The sequence below is a fragment of the Hyla sarda genome, chromosome 1 (genome assembly GCF_029499605.1).
Source record: "Hyla sarda isolate aHylSar1 chromosome 1, aHylSar1.hap1, whole genome shotgun sequence".
NCBI lineage: Eukaryota > Metazoa > Chordata > Amphibia > Anura > Hylidae > Hyla > Hyla sarda.
The window spans coordinates 3,204,949-3,224,857 of record NC_079189.1 but is presented as its reverse complement, the minus strand read 5'-3'; the positions used below and the strand labels follow the sequence as shown (position 1 = coordinate 3,224,857).

The 19,909-nt window shown below is 48.3% G+C and overlaps 2 protein-coding genes across 2 annotated transcripts in view; one reads left to right on the top strand and one right to left on the bottom strand.

Moving 5' to 3' along the window:
* LOC130306231 (uncharacterized) overlaps nucleotides 1–19,909 on the top strand; it is an 870,792-nt gene that overhangs the window by 763,458 nt on the left and 87,425 nt on the right. The window lies entirely within an intron of this gene.
* LOC130285919 (zinc finger protein 501-like) overlaps nucleotides 1–19,909 on the bottom strand; it is a 38,749-nt gene that overhangs the window by 11,744 nt on the left and 7,096 nt on the right. The window contains exons 2-4 of the mRNA XM_056537229.1: nucleotides 12,253–12,379; nucleotides 12,064–12,155; nucleotides 11,825–11,948 (exon numbers count right to left, since the gene is read on the bottom strand). Of these exons, the coding sequence (XP_056393204.1) occupies nucleotides 11,825–11,948; nucleotides 12,064–12,155; nucleotides 12,253–12,340 (304 nt within the window). The 5' untranslated portion in view covers nucleotides 12,341–12,379. The remainder of the gene's footprint in view (nucleotides 1–11,824; nucleotides 11,949–12,063; nucleotides 12,156–12,252; nucleotides 12,380–19,909) is intronic.

The following is a 19,909-nucleotide window of genomic DNA, read 5'->3' as shown; positions in this document are numbered from 1 at the left end:
ATTGAGACCAAGCTAGATTCCACCATTGCAAAACTTAACCAACACGACGAGAGCATTTCTGAGCTGCATGTTCGCCTGGAAACCGCGAACGACAAAATTGAGGACCTAGAGAACAGGTCCCGCCGGGTTAACTTTCGCATCAGAGGCCTTCCGGAAACCGTCACTGACCTAGAGGCGGCTCTGCAAGATTTGTATCGCTCCCTCATTCCTGATAAAGATTTTTTTTTCTATGAGACTGATCGGGCCAATCGAGCACTAACAGGTCCCCGTGCTGATGGCCTCCCACGGGATGTAATCTTGAAGCCAGCATTCTATAAGACCAAGAAGAGTGTGATGAGGGCGGCGAGGGATCACGACATCATCAAAATTGCTGACCATGAAGTCCAAATTTTTGCGGATATTGCCCCATTGACCATCCAACGCCGCCGCGCCCTAAAGCCCCTTCTTCAAGTCCTAACACGTCATAACATCAAGTATAGATGGGGGTTTCCGTTTCGCTTATTCTTCTCTTATCAAAATCGTACTCACTCATTCACCTCGCTTCAGGATGGCGAGCTGCTTTTGGAAAATCTGCGTTTGATATCGAAGGAAGGCCCTAGGGTCTCACAGCGCTCCAATCCTGACGCCCCTCTCTCCCCCCTATGGCACAGACAAAGGGAGCGCCGCCAGGATCCTCGCCGCCCTCCTTGACTTCCCCCCTGAAGTACTGCCTTGACATCTACTGTATTGTGCCTTACACCAGTGAACCCTCTAGCCCTTAATAGCTAAGATTGCTGTTTGATTTTATATTGTTTTGTTTACTCTGTTTCTTTTTAGCAGGGCTATTGGACTATCGTGATCCCTCTGGATTGGTGTATTGCCTCTCGATTCTTAGATTTATTCTAGACTGAAGTAGTTGATATATTGCTCTCACAGTCACTGTTTTTCCCTTTTTGCTACAGATTGTGCTGGGGGGTGCCTTATGCCCCCTGTTGAGAGACTGGACCCACCACACCCGGTTTTAGGGTTGGGGTCTTTACACTTTCTCTTCCTTTGGATGTTCTGTATAGGATTGTCCTGTGTCCTTGTTGCTAATTTATACGGATTGTGCGTGCTTGTTTTCCCCCCCTTCTGTGTCTTCTGGTCTGTTGTGTCCCTCTCCTCTATGTATGTAGTCTTTCTTTCTTATCTAGAGTTATCCATTGTGATTAATGTACCCTTTTTTCTCCTAGTTCATTTTTGCCTGCTCCTCAGTATGGTTACATTATCACCCTACTCCCTTTCATCATGGCATCCTGGGTAGTTACCACATCCAGTCCCGCTCTCTGCATGGTATTCTCTTACAATTTACATGGCTTTAACTCCCCGATGAAAAGATGTAAGGCCTTTCGCCACTATCGCTCCCTAGGAGCTGAGGTCCTTCTATTACAGGAGACGCACTTTTCCACCGACTCAGCCCCGGCTTATTTTCATAATTGGTTCCCTACCTTTTATTTAGCTTATTCCCCAGAGAAGAAGGGAGTTGCCATTTGCTTATCCAACAAGGTTTCGGTCACTTCTCACAATGTGATTAATGACCCTAAGGGACGTTATTTGTTGGTCTCTGGTGAAATTCTTGACTCGGTGGTGACGTTCGTCTCTTATTATGCCCCCAATGACAATCAGTTAGTTTTTCCATGATATGTTCTCAGTCCTTTTGCCTCATATTGAGGGCTCCCTGATTATGGGAGGTGACTCGAATTTGGCACTAGACCCCGTCATGGATAAATCGTCTCTAGGGTCTCCTACCCTCAGGGTGCCCTCTCCCCAGGGACTCCTTTTGGCCAAATTATTGTTAGCCCACGACCTTACCGATGCATGGAGAAATTTTAATCCTTCAGCTAGAGACTACACCTACTATTCTGCTCCACACTCCACTTATTCCCGTATTGACCATATTTTTCTTCCTGCCTCTCTTCTGCCGTTGGTCACCTAGGCGAAAATTCTCCCATGTTCTTGGTCGGATCACGATATCGTTTGCATAGGACTTAGCGATTTGTGGGCAAAACCGGAGTCATTCCGTTGGCGCCTGAATGATTCCATACTGTCTGACCCCGTTAGTGTTGAGGAACTAACTGAGGAAATTATTTTTCTCTGTTAATAAGACGGAAGAGGTTCCCCAACCTATAGTCTGGGCGGCCCATAAGGCCACTATTAGAGGGAAATTAATCCAAATTGTGACTCGCTTGAAGAAGGCTTATATTTCCGATCTGACAGCCAAAGAGAGGGCTTATGCTGACCTTTTGGTGGAGCATAAGACTTTCCCTGAACGTGATCTCAGGACCAAAGTTGAGGATGCCTGAGCAGCTCTGAGAAAAGCGGAGAAAAGCTTACGTTGGTCTAGATATCATTTTTTTTCCCAAGGTGATAAACCAGGTACACTTTTGGCAATCAAGACTTCTAAGTTATCTAGCACCCCTGGCCGGATGGCTTTTTAGCGCTCTTTATTATAAAAAATTCTCCCCTGTCCTCCTTCCACATTTAACTGACCTATTTAACGCTATTCATCAGGGTGCTCCCTTAGGCCCTGAATACTCAATGGCGGTCATTAAAGCAATGCCTAAACCAAACAAAGACCACTCTCTTTGCGATAACTATCGTCCCATTTCCTTAATTAATAATGACATGAAATTGCTAACTAAAATTATGGCCCTGCGTTTAAATACGTTTATTGCATCCTATGTCCATCCGGACCAGGTGGGCTTTATGCCAGGTAGACAGGCTCGAGATCAAACTCGCAGGGTTATAGACTTAATTTCTCTACTGCAGTCAACCTGGGATGGTAGAACTAGCCCCCGCACAGGATTTTTGCTTTCTCTGGACCTACGGAAGGCCTTCGACTCATTACATTGGGAGTACTTATTTTTAACTTTGGAACACTGGGGCTTTGGCCCAGAATTTCTTACCTTGTTGCGCACATTATATGCTGCCCCCTGGGCTTCAGTTAATGTTAGAGGTTATGCCTCGGAGGCCTTCCGGGTTGAGAGAGGTACTAGACAGGGCTGTCCCCTCTCCCCCGCCCTATTTGCTCTTGCAATGGAACCCCTAGCGGCCATTATTCGTAACTCTTCCTCAATCAGGGGCATCGGGGTGGGGGTGGGGGAACATAAACTGTCGCTTTTTGCAGACGATCTTCTACTGACTCTCTCTTCTCCCTTAGCTTCGCTCCCCAACTTATTTCAGGTCTTACAACATTTTTCAGAGGTTTTGGGTTTAGAATTGAATTCTTTCAAATCGGTAGCTTTGAACATTAATCTGCCAGATAGGACTGTTAAACTCTTAAAGCTAAACTTTGATTTTCAATGGGCCACACATAGTTTGCCCTACTTGGGTATTCAATTGACCCCTTTGACCTCTGCCCTTTTTTCCGCTAATTACCCCCCTTTATTTCGTGAGATAAGGAACGATCTGCGTACCTGGTCTAGCTTCTCTATGTCATGGTTAGGCAGGATTGCCTCCGTTAAAATGAATTTATTGCCTAGATTGCTTTACGCTTTCCGTTCCCTCCTGATCTCTCTTCCCTCTTTAGCATTGGATCGTCTGCAATCAGATCTACTGCGCTTTATCTGGGGATCTAGGGGTAGTAGAGTGGGACGTAAGACGCTATTTGCCTCACGGTCTCAGGGGGGCCTAGGGGTACCTAATCTCAAAAAATATTACCAAGCGGCTAGACTAGCTCAATTAGCTCAGATTCACGCTAGACATTCCTGCCCCCAATGGGTTACTATTGAACAATTAGCCACCCCCACTATCCCTCTTTCGCTCCTGCAATGGCTCTTAGCCAAGGAGCGACCTCCGATCCTTTCCCCTGTCCTTTCTCAATCATTAGCACTATGGGATAGCCTTCGCAATCGATTCCCTGTACAATCGACCCATTCCCCGGCAGCCCCACTATTACGCAATCCTAAATTTCCTCCGGGCATGGTCTCCTTGGCATTCACCTGGTGGTCTGAAAGGGGTCTATTTCGCATAGGTGACTTTATCGACGGGCTTGGCATTAAATCAGTGGCTTACCTTTGTTCTTTCTATAAATTACCCGACTCAGAATTATTTCGCTATAATGAAATTGTCCATTTTTTGTCGGGTCTGAAAAAACAAGGGATGGATATCACTTGTCGCACCCCATACGAATCCTTGTGCTTTATGGCCGCAGATAGTAAAGGTTCAATTTCTGCTGTCTATAACATTCTATTAGGTTCCTCCAACAAACTCCCGTATATGTTGGCCTGGGAGGGGGACCTGGGGAGAACATTTGAGTTACAAGACTGGGCCCTTGGCGCTGCTACTACTTCCAAACTCTCTATCAATACGTCCTTGCAGGAAGCGGGCTGGAAAGTCCTCCTGAGATGGTACTTGGTTCCGTCTAGGATAGCGAAGATGTACCCCTCAGATTCCCCCCTTTGTTTTTGCAACTGTCAACAGAGGGGCACTATGATTCACATTTGGTGGGACTGCCCTCGTGTTAAACGTTTTTGGATACGGGTATACCACTTTATCCTTTCTGTAACGGGTGTTAATCTCCGGAAAACTCCGGAACAAGCTTTACTCAATGCCCCGATTCCTAACATTTCCAAAGGCTCACGTAAACTGATTTATTATATTTTTTTGGCCGCTAAGATTGCTATTGCAACTAGTTGGAAATCGGCTTCTGTCCCTTTCCAGCTGATTCGTTCCAAGTTAAATTGGATTATGACTAATGACAAATTGACTAGCCTGCTGTGTGATTCTCAAAAGTCATTTGATGCTACCTGGCAACCATTGGTGGAGTATTTGGACAATTCTGTTAGGTCACGCGGATCTCTCTCTCTCTACTTCCTTTATCTTTTCCCCATTCCCTTTCCTCTTTTTCTCTCCCACTTTCTTTGTCCTCCTATTTTGTCTGGTTTGTCTTCCCTCGTGTGTCTGTCTTTGTAGTATGTATCCTCCGACACCATCAGAACCTTTATTCACGTAACATGTAGTAGAAATATGGCTGTAGCGTGGACGCCTCCTCTTTGCTTATATATAGAGAATTAGTCTATTTGGAGTTACCCCCAATAGCAGCTTGGCGGACCGCTGCGGCAACTGGATTGTGGCTGTGGCCTTGTTAAGGAAGTAAGCTGTTGATCTGATATATATTAAGCCTCGCTCAACGAACCCGTTGTAATTATGAGCATCTTGTATAACAATTGCTCTGTATTTTTTTATGCTGTGTTATTTTTGATAATTCTATTGTTCATATTTTTCAAAATGTAATAAAGCCTTTTGAAATAACAAAACAAAAATGGTACTGATAAAAACTTCAGATCACGGCGCAAAAAATGAGCCCTCATACCGCCCTGTACGTGGAAAAATAAAAAAGTTATAGGGGTCAGAAGATGACATTTTTTAAACGTATACATTTTCCTGCATGTAGTTATGATTTTTTCCAGAAGTGCGACAAAATCACCTATATAAGTAGGGGATCATTTTAACCGTATGGACCTACAGAATAATGATAAGGGGTCATTTTTACCGAAATATGCACTGCGTAGAAATGGAAGCCCCCAAAAGTTACAAAATGGCATTTTTTCTTCGATTTTGTCGCACAATGATTTTTTTTTCCGTTTCTCCGTGAATTTTTGGGTAAAATGACTAATTTCACTGCAAAGTAGAATTGGTGACGCAAAAAATAAGCCATAATGTGGATTTTTAGGTGGAAAATTTTAAGGGTTATGATTTTTAAAAGGTAAGGAAGAAAAAACGAAAGTGCAAAAACTGAAAAACCCTGCATCCTTAAGGGGTTAAGGACCCATGACGTACCAATACGTCATGAGTTTGCTCCCATTCTATAACGTGGGGCCACGGCGTGGCCCCGTGTCATAGCCGGTCGGGCCCAGCCTCTAACAACGGCTGGGACCCGTGGCTAATAGGGCACAGCACTGATCGTGGTGCCGCGCACTATTAACCCTTTAAAGTGAAACTAAAACGTTGCTGGTTAGCTCAGAGAGCTGTTTGGGATCGCCGCTGCGAAATCGCGGCATCCCGAACAGATTACAAGACAGCTGGAGGGTCCCTACCTGCCTCCTCGTTGTCAAATCGCCGAATGACTGCTCAGTGCCTGAGATCCAGGCATGAGCAGTTAAGCAGCAGAATCATCGATCAATGGTTTCCTATGAGAAATCACTGATCAATGTAAAAGATCAGTGTGTGCAGTGTTATAGCCTCCTATGGGATAACAATGATCAGTATAAGAGATAAGTGTTTGCAGTGTTATAGTCTCCTATGGGATAACAATGATCAGTATAAGAGATCAGTGTGTGCAGTGTTATAGGTCCCTATGGGATAACAATGATCAGTATAAGAGATCAGTGTGTGCAGTGTTATAGTCTCCTATGGGATAATAATAATCAGTATAAGAGATCAGTGTGTGCAGTGTTATAGTCTCCTATGGGATAACAATGATCAGTATAAGAGATCAGTGTGTGCAGTGTTATAGGTCCCTATGGGATAACAATGATCAGTATAAGAGATCAGTGTGTGCAGTGTTATAGTCTCCTATGGGATAATAATAATCAGTATAAGAGATCAGTGTGTGCAGTGTTATAGGTCCCTATGGGATAACAATCATCAGTATAAGAGATCAGTGTGTGCAGTGTTATAGGTCCCTATGGGATAACAATGATCAGTGTGTGCAGTGTTATAGGTCCCTATGGGATAATAATGATCAGTATAAGAGATCAGTGTGTGCAGTGTTATAGTCTCCTATGGGATAATAATGATCAGTATAAGAGATCAGTGTGTGCAGTGTTATAGGTCCCTATGGGATAACAATGATCAGTATAAGAGATCAGTGTGTGCAGTGTTATAGGTCCCTATGGGAGCTATAACAGTGTAAAAAAAAAAAGTGAATAAAGATCATTTAACCCCTTCCCTAATAAAATTTTGAATCACCCCCCTTTTCCCACAAAAAACAACTGTGTATATAAAAAATATAAACATATGTGGTATCATCGCGTGTGTAAATGTCCGAATTATAAAAATATATCGTTAATTAAACCGCACGGTCAATGGCGTATGCGTAAAAAAATGCCAAAGTACAAAATAGTGTATTTTTGGTCACTTTTTATATCATGAAAAAATGAATACAAAGCGATCAAAAAGTCCGAAGAATACAAAAATGATACCGCTAAAAACTTCAGAACACGGCGTAAAAAGTGAGTCCTCATACCGCCCCATATGCGGAAAAATAAAAAAGTTATAGGGGTCAGAAGATGACAATTTTAAACGTATAAGTAGTTATGATTTTTTCTAGAAGTACGACAAAATCAAACCTATATAAGTAGGGGATCATTTTAATTGTATGGACCTACAGAATAAAGATGAGGTGTCATTTTTACCTAAATAACTATAGTGTAGAAACGGAAGCCCCCACAAGTTACAAAATGGCATTTTTTTTCAATTTTGTCTCACACTGATTTTTTTTTCCGTTTCGCCGTAGATTTTAGGGTAAAATGACTGACAGCAATACAAAGTAGAATTGGTGGCGCAAAAAATAAGCATCATATGGGTTTTTAGGTGCAAAATTGTAAGCGTTATGATTTTTTAAAGGTAAGGAGGAAAAAACGAAAATGCAAAAAAAAGGAAAAACCCCCGGGTCCTTAAGGGGTTAAAACCCATTGTCCGCCGTTCTCGTGCTCAGTGCCTGTCTATTTCCTGACAAAGAAACTGGTGCGGTGAAACATGAGGGGGAGGAGAGCGAGTGTTAGTGGTTTAATACATGTGCTTCTACTCCTCCTACTGGTTTACCTGTGTAACTGCAGACACATAAAATTATTTCTGTAATAAGAGGAGGTCAGGTGACCAAGTGCTATTGAAATGTAGGGTCTGCATTGCATTTCCAAAAGGTAACCTATAGGTTGTAAATTATTAATTACCCCCATACACTGGTCTTACTTTTTAAGTGTTGTCAGATGTAATTTAGATGTCTCCCCTCCCCAAACCATTACACCTCCTACACTACAGGACTGTTCACACCTGACAGGAAGGGCTCATCCATTCATGCTGCTTGTGACAAATTATATATTATGTAATGGAGGGGTGAGCCACCAGGGGGAGCTATATAAAGGAAGGCCGAGCCACCAGGGGGAGCTATGTAAGGAAAGGCTGAGCCACCAGGGGGATCTATGTAAGGGAAGGCTGAGCCACCAGGAGGAGCTATGTAAGGGAAGGATGAGCCACCAGGGGGAGCTATGTAAGGGAAGACTGAGCCACCAGGAGGAGCTATATAAGGGAAGGCCGAGCCACCAGGGGGAGCTACGTAAGGGAAGGATGAGCCACCAGGGGGAGCTATGTAAGGAAAGGCTAAGTCACCAGGGGGAGCTATGTAAGGGAAGGATGAGCCACCAGGGGGAGCTATGTAAGGAAAGGCTGAGTCACCAGGGGGATCTATGTAAGGGAAGGCTGAGCCACCAGGAGGAGCTATGTAAGGGAAGGATGAGCCACCAGGGGGAGCTATGTAAGGGAAGGATGAGCCACCAGGGGGAGCTATGTAAGGAAAGGCTGAGTCACCAGGGGGAGTTATGTAAGGGAAGGCTGAGCCACCAGGAGGAGCCATGTAAGGGAAGGCTGAGCCACAAGGGGGAGCTATGTAAGGGAAGGCTGAGGCACCAGGGGGAGCTATGTAAGGGAAGGCTGATCCACCAGGGGGAGCTATATAAGGGAAGGCTGAGCCACCAGGGGGAGCTATGTAAGGGAAGGATGAGCCACCAGGGGGAGCTATGTAAGGAAAGGCTGAGCCACAAGGGGGAGTTTTGTAAGGAAAGGATGAGCCACCAGGGGGAGCTATGTAAGGGAAGGCTGATCCACCAGGGGGAGCTATGTAAGGGAAGGCTGAGCCACCAGGGGGAGCTATGTAAGGGAAGGATAAGCCACCAGGGGGAGCTATGTAAGGGAAGGCTGAGCCACCAGGAGGAGCTATATAAGGGAAGGCCGAGCCACCAGGGGGAGCTACGTAAGGGAAGGATGAGCCACCAGGGGGAGCTATGTAAGGAAAGGCTAAGTCACCAGGGGGAGCTATGTAAGGGAAGGATGAGCCACCAGGGGGAGCTATGTAAGGAAAGGCTGAGTCACCAGGGGGATCTATGTAAGGGAAGGCTGAGCCACCAGGAGGAGCTATGTAAGGGAAGGATGAGCCACCAGGGGGAGCTATGTAAGGGAAGGATGAGCCACCAGGGGGAACTATGTAAGGGAAGGCCGAGCCACCAGGGGGCGCTATGTAAGGGAAGGCTGAGCCACCAGGAGGAGCTATGTAAGGGAAGGATGAGCCACCAGGGGGAGCTATGTAAGGAAAGGCTGAGCCACCAGGAGGAGCTATGTAAGGGAAGGATGAGCCACCAGGGGGAGCTATGTAAGGGAAGGATGAGCCACCAGGGGGAGCTATGTAAGGAAAGGCTGAGTCACCAGGGGGAGCTATGTAAGGGAAGGCTGAGCCACCAGGAGGAGCCATGTAAGGGAAGGCTGAGCCACAAGGGGGAGCTATGTAAGGGAAGGCTGAGGCACCAGGGGGAGCTATGTAAGGGAAGGCTGATCCACCAGGGGGAGCTATATAAGGGAAGGCTGAGCCACCAGGGGGAGCTATGTAAGGGAAGGATGAGCCACCAGGGGGAGCTATGTAAGGAAAGGCTGAGCCACAAGGGGGAGTTTTGTAAGGAAAGGATGAGCCACCAGGGGGAGCTATGTAAGGGAAGGCTGATCCACCAGTGGGAGCTATGTAAGGGAAGGCTGAGCCACCAGGGGGAGCTATGTAAGGGAAGGATAAGCCACCAGGGGGAGCTATGTAAGGGAAGGCTGAGCCACCAGGGGGAGCTATGTAAGGGAAGGCTGAGCCACCAGGGGGAGCTATGTAAGGGAAGGCAGAGCCACCAGAGGGAGCTATGTAAGGGAAGGCTGAGCCACCAAGGGGAGCTATGTAAGGGAAGGCTGAGCCACCAGGGGGAGCTATGTAAGGGAAGGCTGAGCCACCAGGGGGAGCTATGTAAGGGAAGGCAGAGCCACCAGGGGGAACTATGTAAGGGAAGGCCGAGCCACCAGGGGGCGCTATGTAAGGGAAGGCTGAGCCACCAGGAGGAGCTATGTAAGGGAAGGATGAGCCACCAGGGGGAGCTATGTAAGGGAAGGATGAGCCACCAGGGGGAACTATGTAAGGGAAGGCCGAGCCACCAGGGGGCGCTATGTAAGGGAAGGCTGAGCCACCAGGAGGAGCTATGTAAGGGAAGGATGAGCCACCAGGGGGAGCTATGTAAGGGAAGGCTGAGCCACCAGGAGGAGCTATGTAAAGGAAGGATGAGCCACCAGGGGGAGCTATGTAAGGGAAGGCTGAGCCACCAGGGGGAGCTATGTAAGGGAAGGATGAGCCACCAGGGGGAGCTATGTAAGGAAAGGCTGAGTCACCAGGGGGAGCTATGTAAGGGAAGGCTGAGCCACCAGGAGGAGCCATGTAAGGGAAGGCTGAGCCACAAGGGGGAGCTATGTAAGGGAAGGCTGAGGCACCAGGGGGAGCTATGTAAGGGAAGGCTGATCCACCAGGGGGAGCTATATAAGGGAAGGCTGAGCCACCAGGGGGAGCTATGTAAGGGAAGGATGAGCCACCAGGGGGAGCTATGTAAGGAAAGGCTGAGCCACAAGGGGGAGTTTTGTAAGGAAAGGATGAGCCACCAGGGGGAGCTATGTAAGGGAAGGCTGATCCACCAGGGGGAGCTATGTAAGGGAAGGCTGAGCCACCAGGGGGAGCTATGTAAGGGAAGGATAAGCCACCAGGGGGAGCTATGTAAGGGAAGGCTGAGCCACCCGGGAGAGCTATGTAAGGGAAGGCTGAGCCACCAGGGGGAGCTATGTAAGGGAAGGCAGAGCCACCAGAGGGAGCTATGTAAGCGAAGGCTCAGCCACCAGGGGGAGCCATGTAAGGGAAGGCTGAGCCACCAGGGGGAGCTATGTAAGGGAAGGCTGAGTCACCAGGAGGAGCCATGTAAGGGAAGGCTGAGTCACCAGGGGGAGCCATGTAAGGGAAGGATGAGCCACCAGGGGGAGCTATGTAAGGGAAGGCAGAGCCACAAGGGGAGCTATGTAAGGGAAAGCTGAGGCACCAGGGGGAGCTATGTAAGGGAAGACTGAGCAACCAGGGGGAGTTATGTAAGGGAAGGCTGAGCCACCAGGGGGAGCTATGTAAGGGAAGGCTGAGCCACCAGGGGGAGCTATGTAAGGGAAGGCTGAGCCACCAGGGGGAGCTATGTAAGGGAAGGCTGAGCCACCAGGGGGAGCTATGTAAGGGAAGGCTGAGCCACCAGGGGGAGCTGTGTAAGGGAAGGCTGAGCCACCAGGGGGAGCTATGTAAGGGAAGGCTGAGCCACCAGGGGGAGCTATGTAAGGGAAGGTTGAGCCAACAGGGGGAGCTATGTAAGGGAAGGCTGAGCCACCAGGGGGAGCTATGTAAGGGAAGGATGAGCCACCAGGGGGAGCTATGTAAGGAAAGGCTGAGTCACCAGGGGGAGCTATGTAAGGGAAGGCTGAGCAACCAGGAGGAGCCATGTAAGGGAAGGCTGAGTCACCAGGGGGAGCTATGTAAGGGAAGGATGAGCCACCAGGGGGAGCTATGTAAGGAAAGGCAGAGCCACAAGGGGGAGCTATGTAAGGGAAGGCTGAGCCACCAGGGGGAGCTATGTAAGGGAAGGCTGAGCCACCAGGGGAAAGTGACATGCATATTTAACCTGTGGTTACTATAATATTGCTCTAACATGGAACCTCCCCTGAATTAACCTTGGAATTCCCTGTGTAATTCATTATTACATACCTGGGGTAACACCTGCTGGAATTTCCTCCTTCACTTCCCTCATACACGGGGGATCGGCCCAGAAATTCGTCTCATCTTCTGGTTCATCTTTAACCACAACTTTAATATTAATCTGATCTTCAACCTGAACAAACAAACAATAAAATGCCAGTAGGAACTTTAGTTCGACCGTTTTATGGCCATATTATGGGGAGACTATAAGGACCCCCCTATAGAGATATAGGATCAGCCTTATCTACCTGATAATTCTCTGGGACATTTCCCTCTGGACAGTCCTGGGAATACAGAGGACGGGGACACCTCTCGGGTGGATTTCTATCAATGACTCCATCTGTAGGGAACACACAGGGAATGAATACATCAGTGCTGGATAGAATTCTATGTTACTAGGTAGTGAGAGTGATATCTATATATATGTCTCTTCTTACCTTGTGATGTGAGGGGCCGGTGATCCTCCATCATGACTATGTCCTGGTACAGATCCTTGTGTCCTTCTACATACTCCCACTCCTCCATGAAGAAATAGACCGCCACATCCTGACACCTTATAGGAACCTGACACACAATGATACAGTCATCACCAGACCCCTCCATTACTGTATAATGTCCCAACAGTGTCACCTCTCCAGTCATCACCAGACCCCTCCATTACTGTATAATGTCCCAGCAGTGTCACCTCTCCAGTCATCACCAGATCCCTCCATTACTGTATAATGTCCCAGCAGGGTCACCTCTCCTGTCATCACCAGACCCCTCCATTACTGTATAATGTCCCAGCAGGGTCACCTCTCCAGTCATCACCAGATCCCTCCATTACTGTATAATGTCCCAGCAGTGTCACCTCTCCAGTCATCACCAGACCCCTCCATTACTGTATAATGTCCCAGCCGTGTCACCTCTCCAGTCATCACCAGACCCCTCCATTACTGTATAATGTCCCAGCAGTGTCACCTCTCTAATCTTCACCAGACCCCTCCATTACTGTATAATGTCCCAGCAGTGTCACCTCTCCTGTCATCACCAGACCCCTCCATTACTGTATAATGTCCCAGCAGTGTCACCTCTCCAGTCATCACCAGATCCCTCCATTACTGTATAATGTCCCAGCAGGGTCACCTCTCCTGTCATCACCAGACCCCTCCATTACTGTATAATGTCCCAGCAGGGTCACCTCTCCAGTCATCACCAGACCCCTCCATTACTGTATACTGTCCCAGCAGTGTAACCTCTCCAGTCATCACCAGATCCCTCCATTACTGTATAATGTCCCAGCGGTGTCACCTCTCTAATCATCACCAGACCCCTCCATTACTGTATAATGTCCCAGCAGTGTAAACTCTCTAATCATCACCAGACCCCTCCATTACTGTATAATGTCCCAGCAGTGTCAACTCTCTAATCATCACCAGACCCATCCATTACTGTATAATGTCCCAGCAGTGTCACCTCTCTAATCATCACCAGACCCCTCCATTACTGTATAATGTCCCAGCAGTGTCACCTCTCCAGTCATCACCAGACCCCTCCATTACTGTATAATGTCCCAGCAGTGTCACCTCTACAGTCATCACTAGACCCCTCCATTACTATATAATGTCCCAGCAGTGTCACCTCTCCAGTCATCACCAGACCCCTCCTTTACTGTATAATGTCCAGCAGTGTCACCTCTCCAGTCATCACCAGACCCCTTCATTACTGTATAATGTCCCAGCAGTGTCACCTCTCCAGTCATCACCAGGCCCCTCCATTACTGTATAATGTCCCAGCAGTGTCACCTCTCCAGTCATCACCAGACCCCTCCATTACTGTATAATATCCCAGCAGTGTCACCTCTCCAGTCATCACCAGACCCCTCCATTACTGTATAATGTCCCAGAAGTGTCACCTCTCCAGTCATCACCAGACCCCTTCATTACTGTATAATGTCCCAGCAGTGTCACCTCTTCAGTCATCACCAGACCCCTCCTTTAATGTATAATGTCCCAGCAGTGTCACCTCTCCAGTCATCACCAGACCCCTCCATTACCGTATAATGTCCCAGCAGTGTCACCTCTCTAATCATCACCAGACCCCTCCATTACTGTATAATGTCCCAGCAGTGTCACCTCTCCAGTCATCACCAGACCCCTCCATTACTGTATAATGTCCCAGCAGTGTCACCTCTCCAGCCATCACTAGACCCCTCCATTACTGTATAATGTCCCAACAGTGTCACCTCTCCAATCATCACCAGACCTCTCCATTACTGTATAATGTCCCAGCAGTGTCACCTCTCCAATAATCACCAGACCCCTCCATTACTGTATAATGTCCCAGCAGGGTCACCTCTCCAATCATCACCAGACCCCTCCATAACTGTATCATGTCCCAGCAATGTCACCTCTCCAGTCATCACCAGACCCCTCCGTTACTGTATAATGTCCCCGCAGTGTCACCTCTCCAATCATCACCAGACCCCTCCATTACTGTATAATGTCCCAGCAGTGTCACCTCTTCAATCATCACCAGACCCCTCCATTACTATATAATGTCCCAGCAGTGTAATCTCTCCAGTCATCACCAGACCCCTCCATTACTGTATAATGTCCCAGCAGTGTCACCTCTCTAATCATCACCAGACCCCTCCATTACTGTATAATGTCCCAGCAGTGTCACCTCTCCAGTCATCACCAGACCCCCCCATTACTGTATAATGTCCCAGCAGTGTCACCTCTCCAATCATCACCAGACCCCTCCATTACTGTATAATGTCCCAGCAGGGTCACCTCTCCAGTCATCACCAGACCCCTCCATTACTGTATAATGTCCCAGCAGGGTCACCTCTCCAGTCATCACCAGACCCCTCCTTTACTATATAATGTCCCAGCAGGGTCACCTCTCCAGTCATCACCAGACCCCTCCATTACTGTATAATGTCCCAGAAGGGTCACCTCTCCAGTCATCACCAGACCCCTCCATTACTGTATAATGTCCAGCAGGGTCACCTCTCCAGTAATCACCAGACCCCTCCATTACTGTATAATGTTCCAGCAGTGTCACCTCTCCAGTCATCACCAGACCCCTCCATTACTGTATAATGTCCCAGCAGTGTCACCTCTCCAGTCATCACCAGACCCCTCCATTACTGTATAATGTCCCAGCAGTGTCACTTCTCCAGTCATCACCAGACCACGCAATTACTGTATAATGTCCCAGCAGTGTCACCTCTCCAGTCATCACCAGACCCCTCCATTACTATATAATGTCCCAGCAGGGTCACCTCTCTAGTCATCACCAGACCCCTCCATTACTGTATAATATCCCAGCAGTGTCACCTCTCCAATCATCACCTGACCCCTCCATTACTGTATAATGTCCCAGCAGTGTCACCTCTCCAGTCATCACCTGACCCCCCATTACTGTATAATGTCCCAGCAGTGTCACCTCTCCAGTCATCACCAGACCCCTCCATTACTGTATAATGTCCCAGAAGTGTCACCTCTCCAGTCATCACCAGACCCCTCAATTACTGTATAATGTCCCAGCAGTGTCACCTCTCCAGTCATCACCAGACCCCTCCATTACTGTATAATGTCCCAGCAGAGTCACCTCTCCAGTCATCACCAGACCCCTCCATTACTGTATAATGTCCCAGCAGTGTCACCTCTCCAGTCATTACCAGACCCCTCCATTACTGTATAATGTCCCAGCAGTGTCACCTCTCCAGTCATCACCAGACCCCTCAATTACTGTATAATGTCCCAGCAGTGTCACCTCTCCAGTCATCACCACACCCCTCCATTACTGTATAATGTCCCAGCAGTGTCACCTCTCCAGTCATCACCAGAACCCTACATTACTGTATAATGTCCCATCAGGGTCACCTCTCCAGTCATCACCAGACCCCTCCATTACTGTATAATGTCCCAGCAGTGTCACCTCTCCAGTCATCACCAGACCCCTCCATTACTTTATAATGTCCCAGCAGTGTCACCTCTCGTCATCACCAGACCCCTCCATTACTGTATAATGTCCCAGCAGTGTCACCTCTCAAGTCATCACCAGACCTCTCCATTACTGTATAATGTCCCAGCAGTGTCACCTCTCCATTACTGTATAATGTCCCAGCAGGGTCACCTCTCCAATCATCACCAGACCCCTCCATTACTGTATAATTTCCCAGCAGTGTCACCTCTCCAGTCATCACCAGACCCCTCCATTACTGTATAATGTCCCCGCAGTGTCACCTCTCCAATCATCACCAGACCCCTCCATTACTGTATAATGTCCCAGCAGTGTCACCTCTTCAGTCATCACCAGACCCCTCCATTACTGTATAATGTCCCAGCAGGGTCACCTCTCCAGTCATCACCAGACCCCTCCATTACTGTATAATGTCCCAGCAGTGTCACCTCTCCAGTCATCACCAGACCCCTCCATTACTGTATAATGTCCCAGCAGTCACCTCTCCAGTCATCACCAGACCCCTCCATTACTGTATAATGTCCCAGCAGTGTCACCTCTCCAGTTATCACCAGACCCCCCCATTACTGTATAATGTCCCAGCAGTGTCACCTCTCCAATCATCACCAGACCCCTCCATTACTGTATAATGTCCCAGCAGGGTCACCTCTCCAGTCATCACCAGACCCCTCCATTACTGTATAATGTCCCAGCAGGGTCACCTCTCCAGTCATCACCAGACCCCTCCTTTACTATATAATGTCCCAGCAGTGTCATCTCTCCAGTCATCACCAGACCCCTCCATTACTGTATAATGTCCAGCAGGGTCACCTCTCCAGTCATCACCAGACCCCTCCATTACTGTATAATGTCCCAGCAGTGTCACCTCTCCAGTCATCACCAGACCCCTTCATTACTGTATAATGTCCCAGCAGTGTCACCTTTCCAGTCATCACCAGACCCCCCATTACTGTATAATGTCCCAGCAGTGTCACCTCTCCAGTCATCACCAGACCCCTCCATTACTGTATAATGTCCCAGCAGTGTCACCTCTCCAGTCATCACCAGACCCCTCCATTACTGTATAATGTCCCAGCAGTGTCACCTCTCCAGTCATCACCAGACCCCTCCATTACTGTATAATGTCCCAGCAGTGTCACCTCTCCAATCATCACCTGACCCCTCCATTACTGTATAATGTCCCAGCAGTGTCACCTCTCCAGTCATCACCTGACCCCTCCATTACTGTATAATGTCCCAGCAGTGTCACCTCTCCAGTCATCACCAGACCCTTCCATTACTGTATAATGTCCCAGAAGTGTCACCTCTCCAGTCATCACCAGACCCCTCCATTACTGTATAATGTCCCAGCAGTGTCACCTCTCCAGTCATCACCAGACCCCTCAATTACTGTATAATGTCCCAGCAGTGTCACCTCTCCAGTCATCACCAGACCCCTCCATTACTGTATAATGTCCCAGCAGTGTCACCTCTCCAGTCATCACCAGACCCCTCCATTACTGTATAATGTCCCAGCAGTGTCACCTCTCCAGTCATCACCAGGACCCTCCATTACTGTATAATGTCCCAGCAGTGTCACCTCTCGTCATCACCAGACCCCTCCATTACTGTATAATGTCCCAGCAGTGTCACCTCTCCAGTCATCACTAGACCCCTCCATTACTGTATAATGTCCCAACAGTGTCACCTCTCCAATCATCACCAGACCTCTCCATTACTGTATAATGTCCCAGCAGTGTCACCTCTCCAATAATCACCAGACCCCTCCATTACTGTATAATGTCCCAGCAGTGTCACCTCTCCAGTCATCACCAGACCCCTCCATTACTGTATAATGTCCCAGCAGGGTCACCTCTCCAATCATCACCAGACCCCTCCATTACTGTATAATGTCCCAGCAGTGTCACCTCTCCAGTCATCACCAGACCCCTCCATTACTATATAATGTCCCAGTAGTGTAATCTCTCCAATCATCACCAGACCCCTCCATTACTGTATAATGTCCCAGCAGTGTCATCTCTCTAATCATCACCAAACCCCTCCTTTACTGTATAATGTCCCAGCAGGGTCACCTCTCCAGTCATCACCAGACCCCTCCATTACTATATAATGTCCCAGCAGTGTCACCTCTCCAGTCATCACCAGACCCCTCCATTACTGTATAATGTCCCAGCAGTGTCACCTCTCCAATAATCACCAGACCCCTCCATTACTGTATAATGTCCCAGCAGTGTCACCTCTCCAGACATCACCAGACCCCTCCATTACTATATAATGTCCCAGCAGTGTCACCTCTCCAGTCATCACCAGACCCCTCCATTACTATATAATGTCCCAGCAGTGTCACCTCTCCAGTAATCACCAGACCCCTCCATGACTGTATAATGTCCCAGCAGTGTCACTTCTCCAGTCATCGCCAGACCCCTCCATTACTGTATAATGTCCCAGCAGTGTCACCTCTCCAGTCATCACCAGACCCCTCCATTACTGTATAATGTCCCAGCAGTGTCACCTCTCCAGTCATCACCAGACCCCTCCATTACTGTATAATGTCCCAGCAGTGTCATCTCTCCAGTCATCACCAGACCCCTCCATTACTGTATAATGTCCCAGCAGTGTCACCTCTCTAGTCATCACCAGACCCCTCCATTACTGTATAATGTCCCAGCAGTGTCACCTCTCCAGTCATCACCAGACCCCTCCATTACTGTATAATGTCCCAGCAGTGTCACCTCTCCAGACATCACCAGACCCCTCCATTACTGTATAATGTCCCAGCAGTGCCACCTCTCCAGTCATCACCAGACCCCTCCATTACTGTATAATGTCCCAGCAGTGTCACTTCTCCAGTCATCACCAGACCCCTCCATTACTGTATAATGTCCCAGCAGTGTCACCTCTCCAGTCATTACCAGACCCCTCCATTACTGTATAATGTCCCAGCAGTGTCATCTCTCCAGTCATAACCAGACACCTCCATTACTGTATAATGTCCCAGCAGTGTCACCTCTCTAGTCATCACCAGACCCCTCCATTACTGTATATTGTCCCAGCAGTGTCACCTCTCTAATCATCACCAGACCCCTCCATTACTGTATCATGTCCCAGCAGTGTCACCTCTCTAATCATCACCAGACCCCTCCATTACTGTATAATGTCCCAGCAGTGTCACCTCTCCAATCATCACCAGACCCCTCCTTTACTGTATAATGTCCCAGCAGGGTCACCTCTCCAGTCATCACCAGACCCCTCCATTACTATATAATGTCCCAGCAGTGTCACCTCTCCAGTCATCACCAGACCCCTCCATTACTGTATAATGTCCCAGCAGTGTCACCTCTCCAATAATCACCAGACCCCTCCATTACTGTATAATGTCCCAGCAGTGTCACCTCTCCAGACATCACCAGACCCCTCCATTACTGTATAATGTCCCAGCAGTGTCACTTCTCCAGTCATCACCAGACCCCTCCATTACTGTATAATGTCCCAGCAGTGTCACCTCTCCAGTCATCACCAGACCCCTCCATTACTGTATAATGTCCCAGCAGTGTCATCTCTCCAGTCATCACCAGACCCCTCCATTACTGTATAATGTCCCAGCAGTGTCATCTCTCCAGTCATCACCAGACCCCTCCATTACTGTATAATGTCCCAGCAGTGTCACCTCTCCAATCATCACCAGACTCCTCCATTACTGTATAATGTCCCAGCAGTGTCACCTCTCCAATCATCACCAGACTCCTCCATTACTGTATAATGTCCCAGCAGTGTCACCTCTCTAGTCATCACCAGACCCCTCCATTACTGTATAATGTCCAGCAGGGTCACCTCTCCAGTAATCACCAGACCCCTCCATTACTGTATAATGTCCCAGCAGTGTCACCTCTCCAGTCATCACCAGACCCCTCCATTACTGTATAATGTCCCAGCAGTGTCACCTCTCCAGTCATCACCAGACCCCTCCATTACTGTATAATGTCCCAGCAGTGTCACCTCTCCAGTCATCACCAGACCACGCAATTACTGTATAATGTCCCAGCAGTGTCACCTCTCCAGTCATCACCAGACCCCTCCATTACTATATAATGTCCCAGCAGGGTCACCTCTCTAGTCATCACC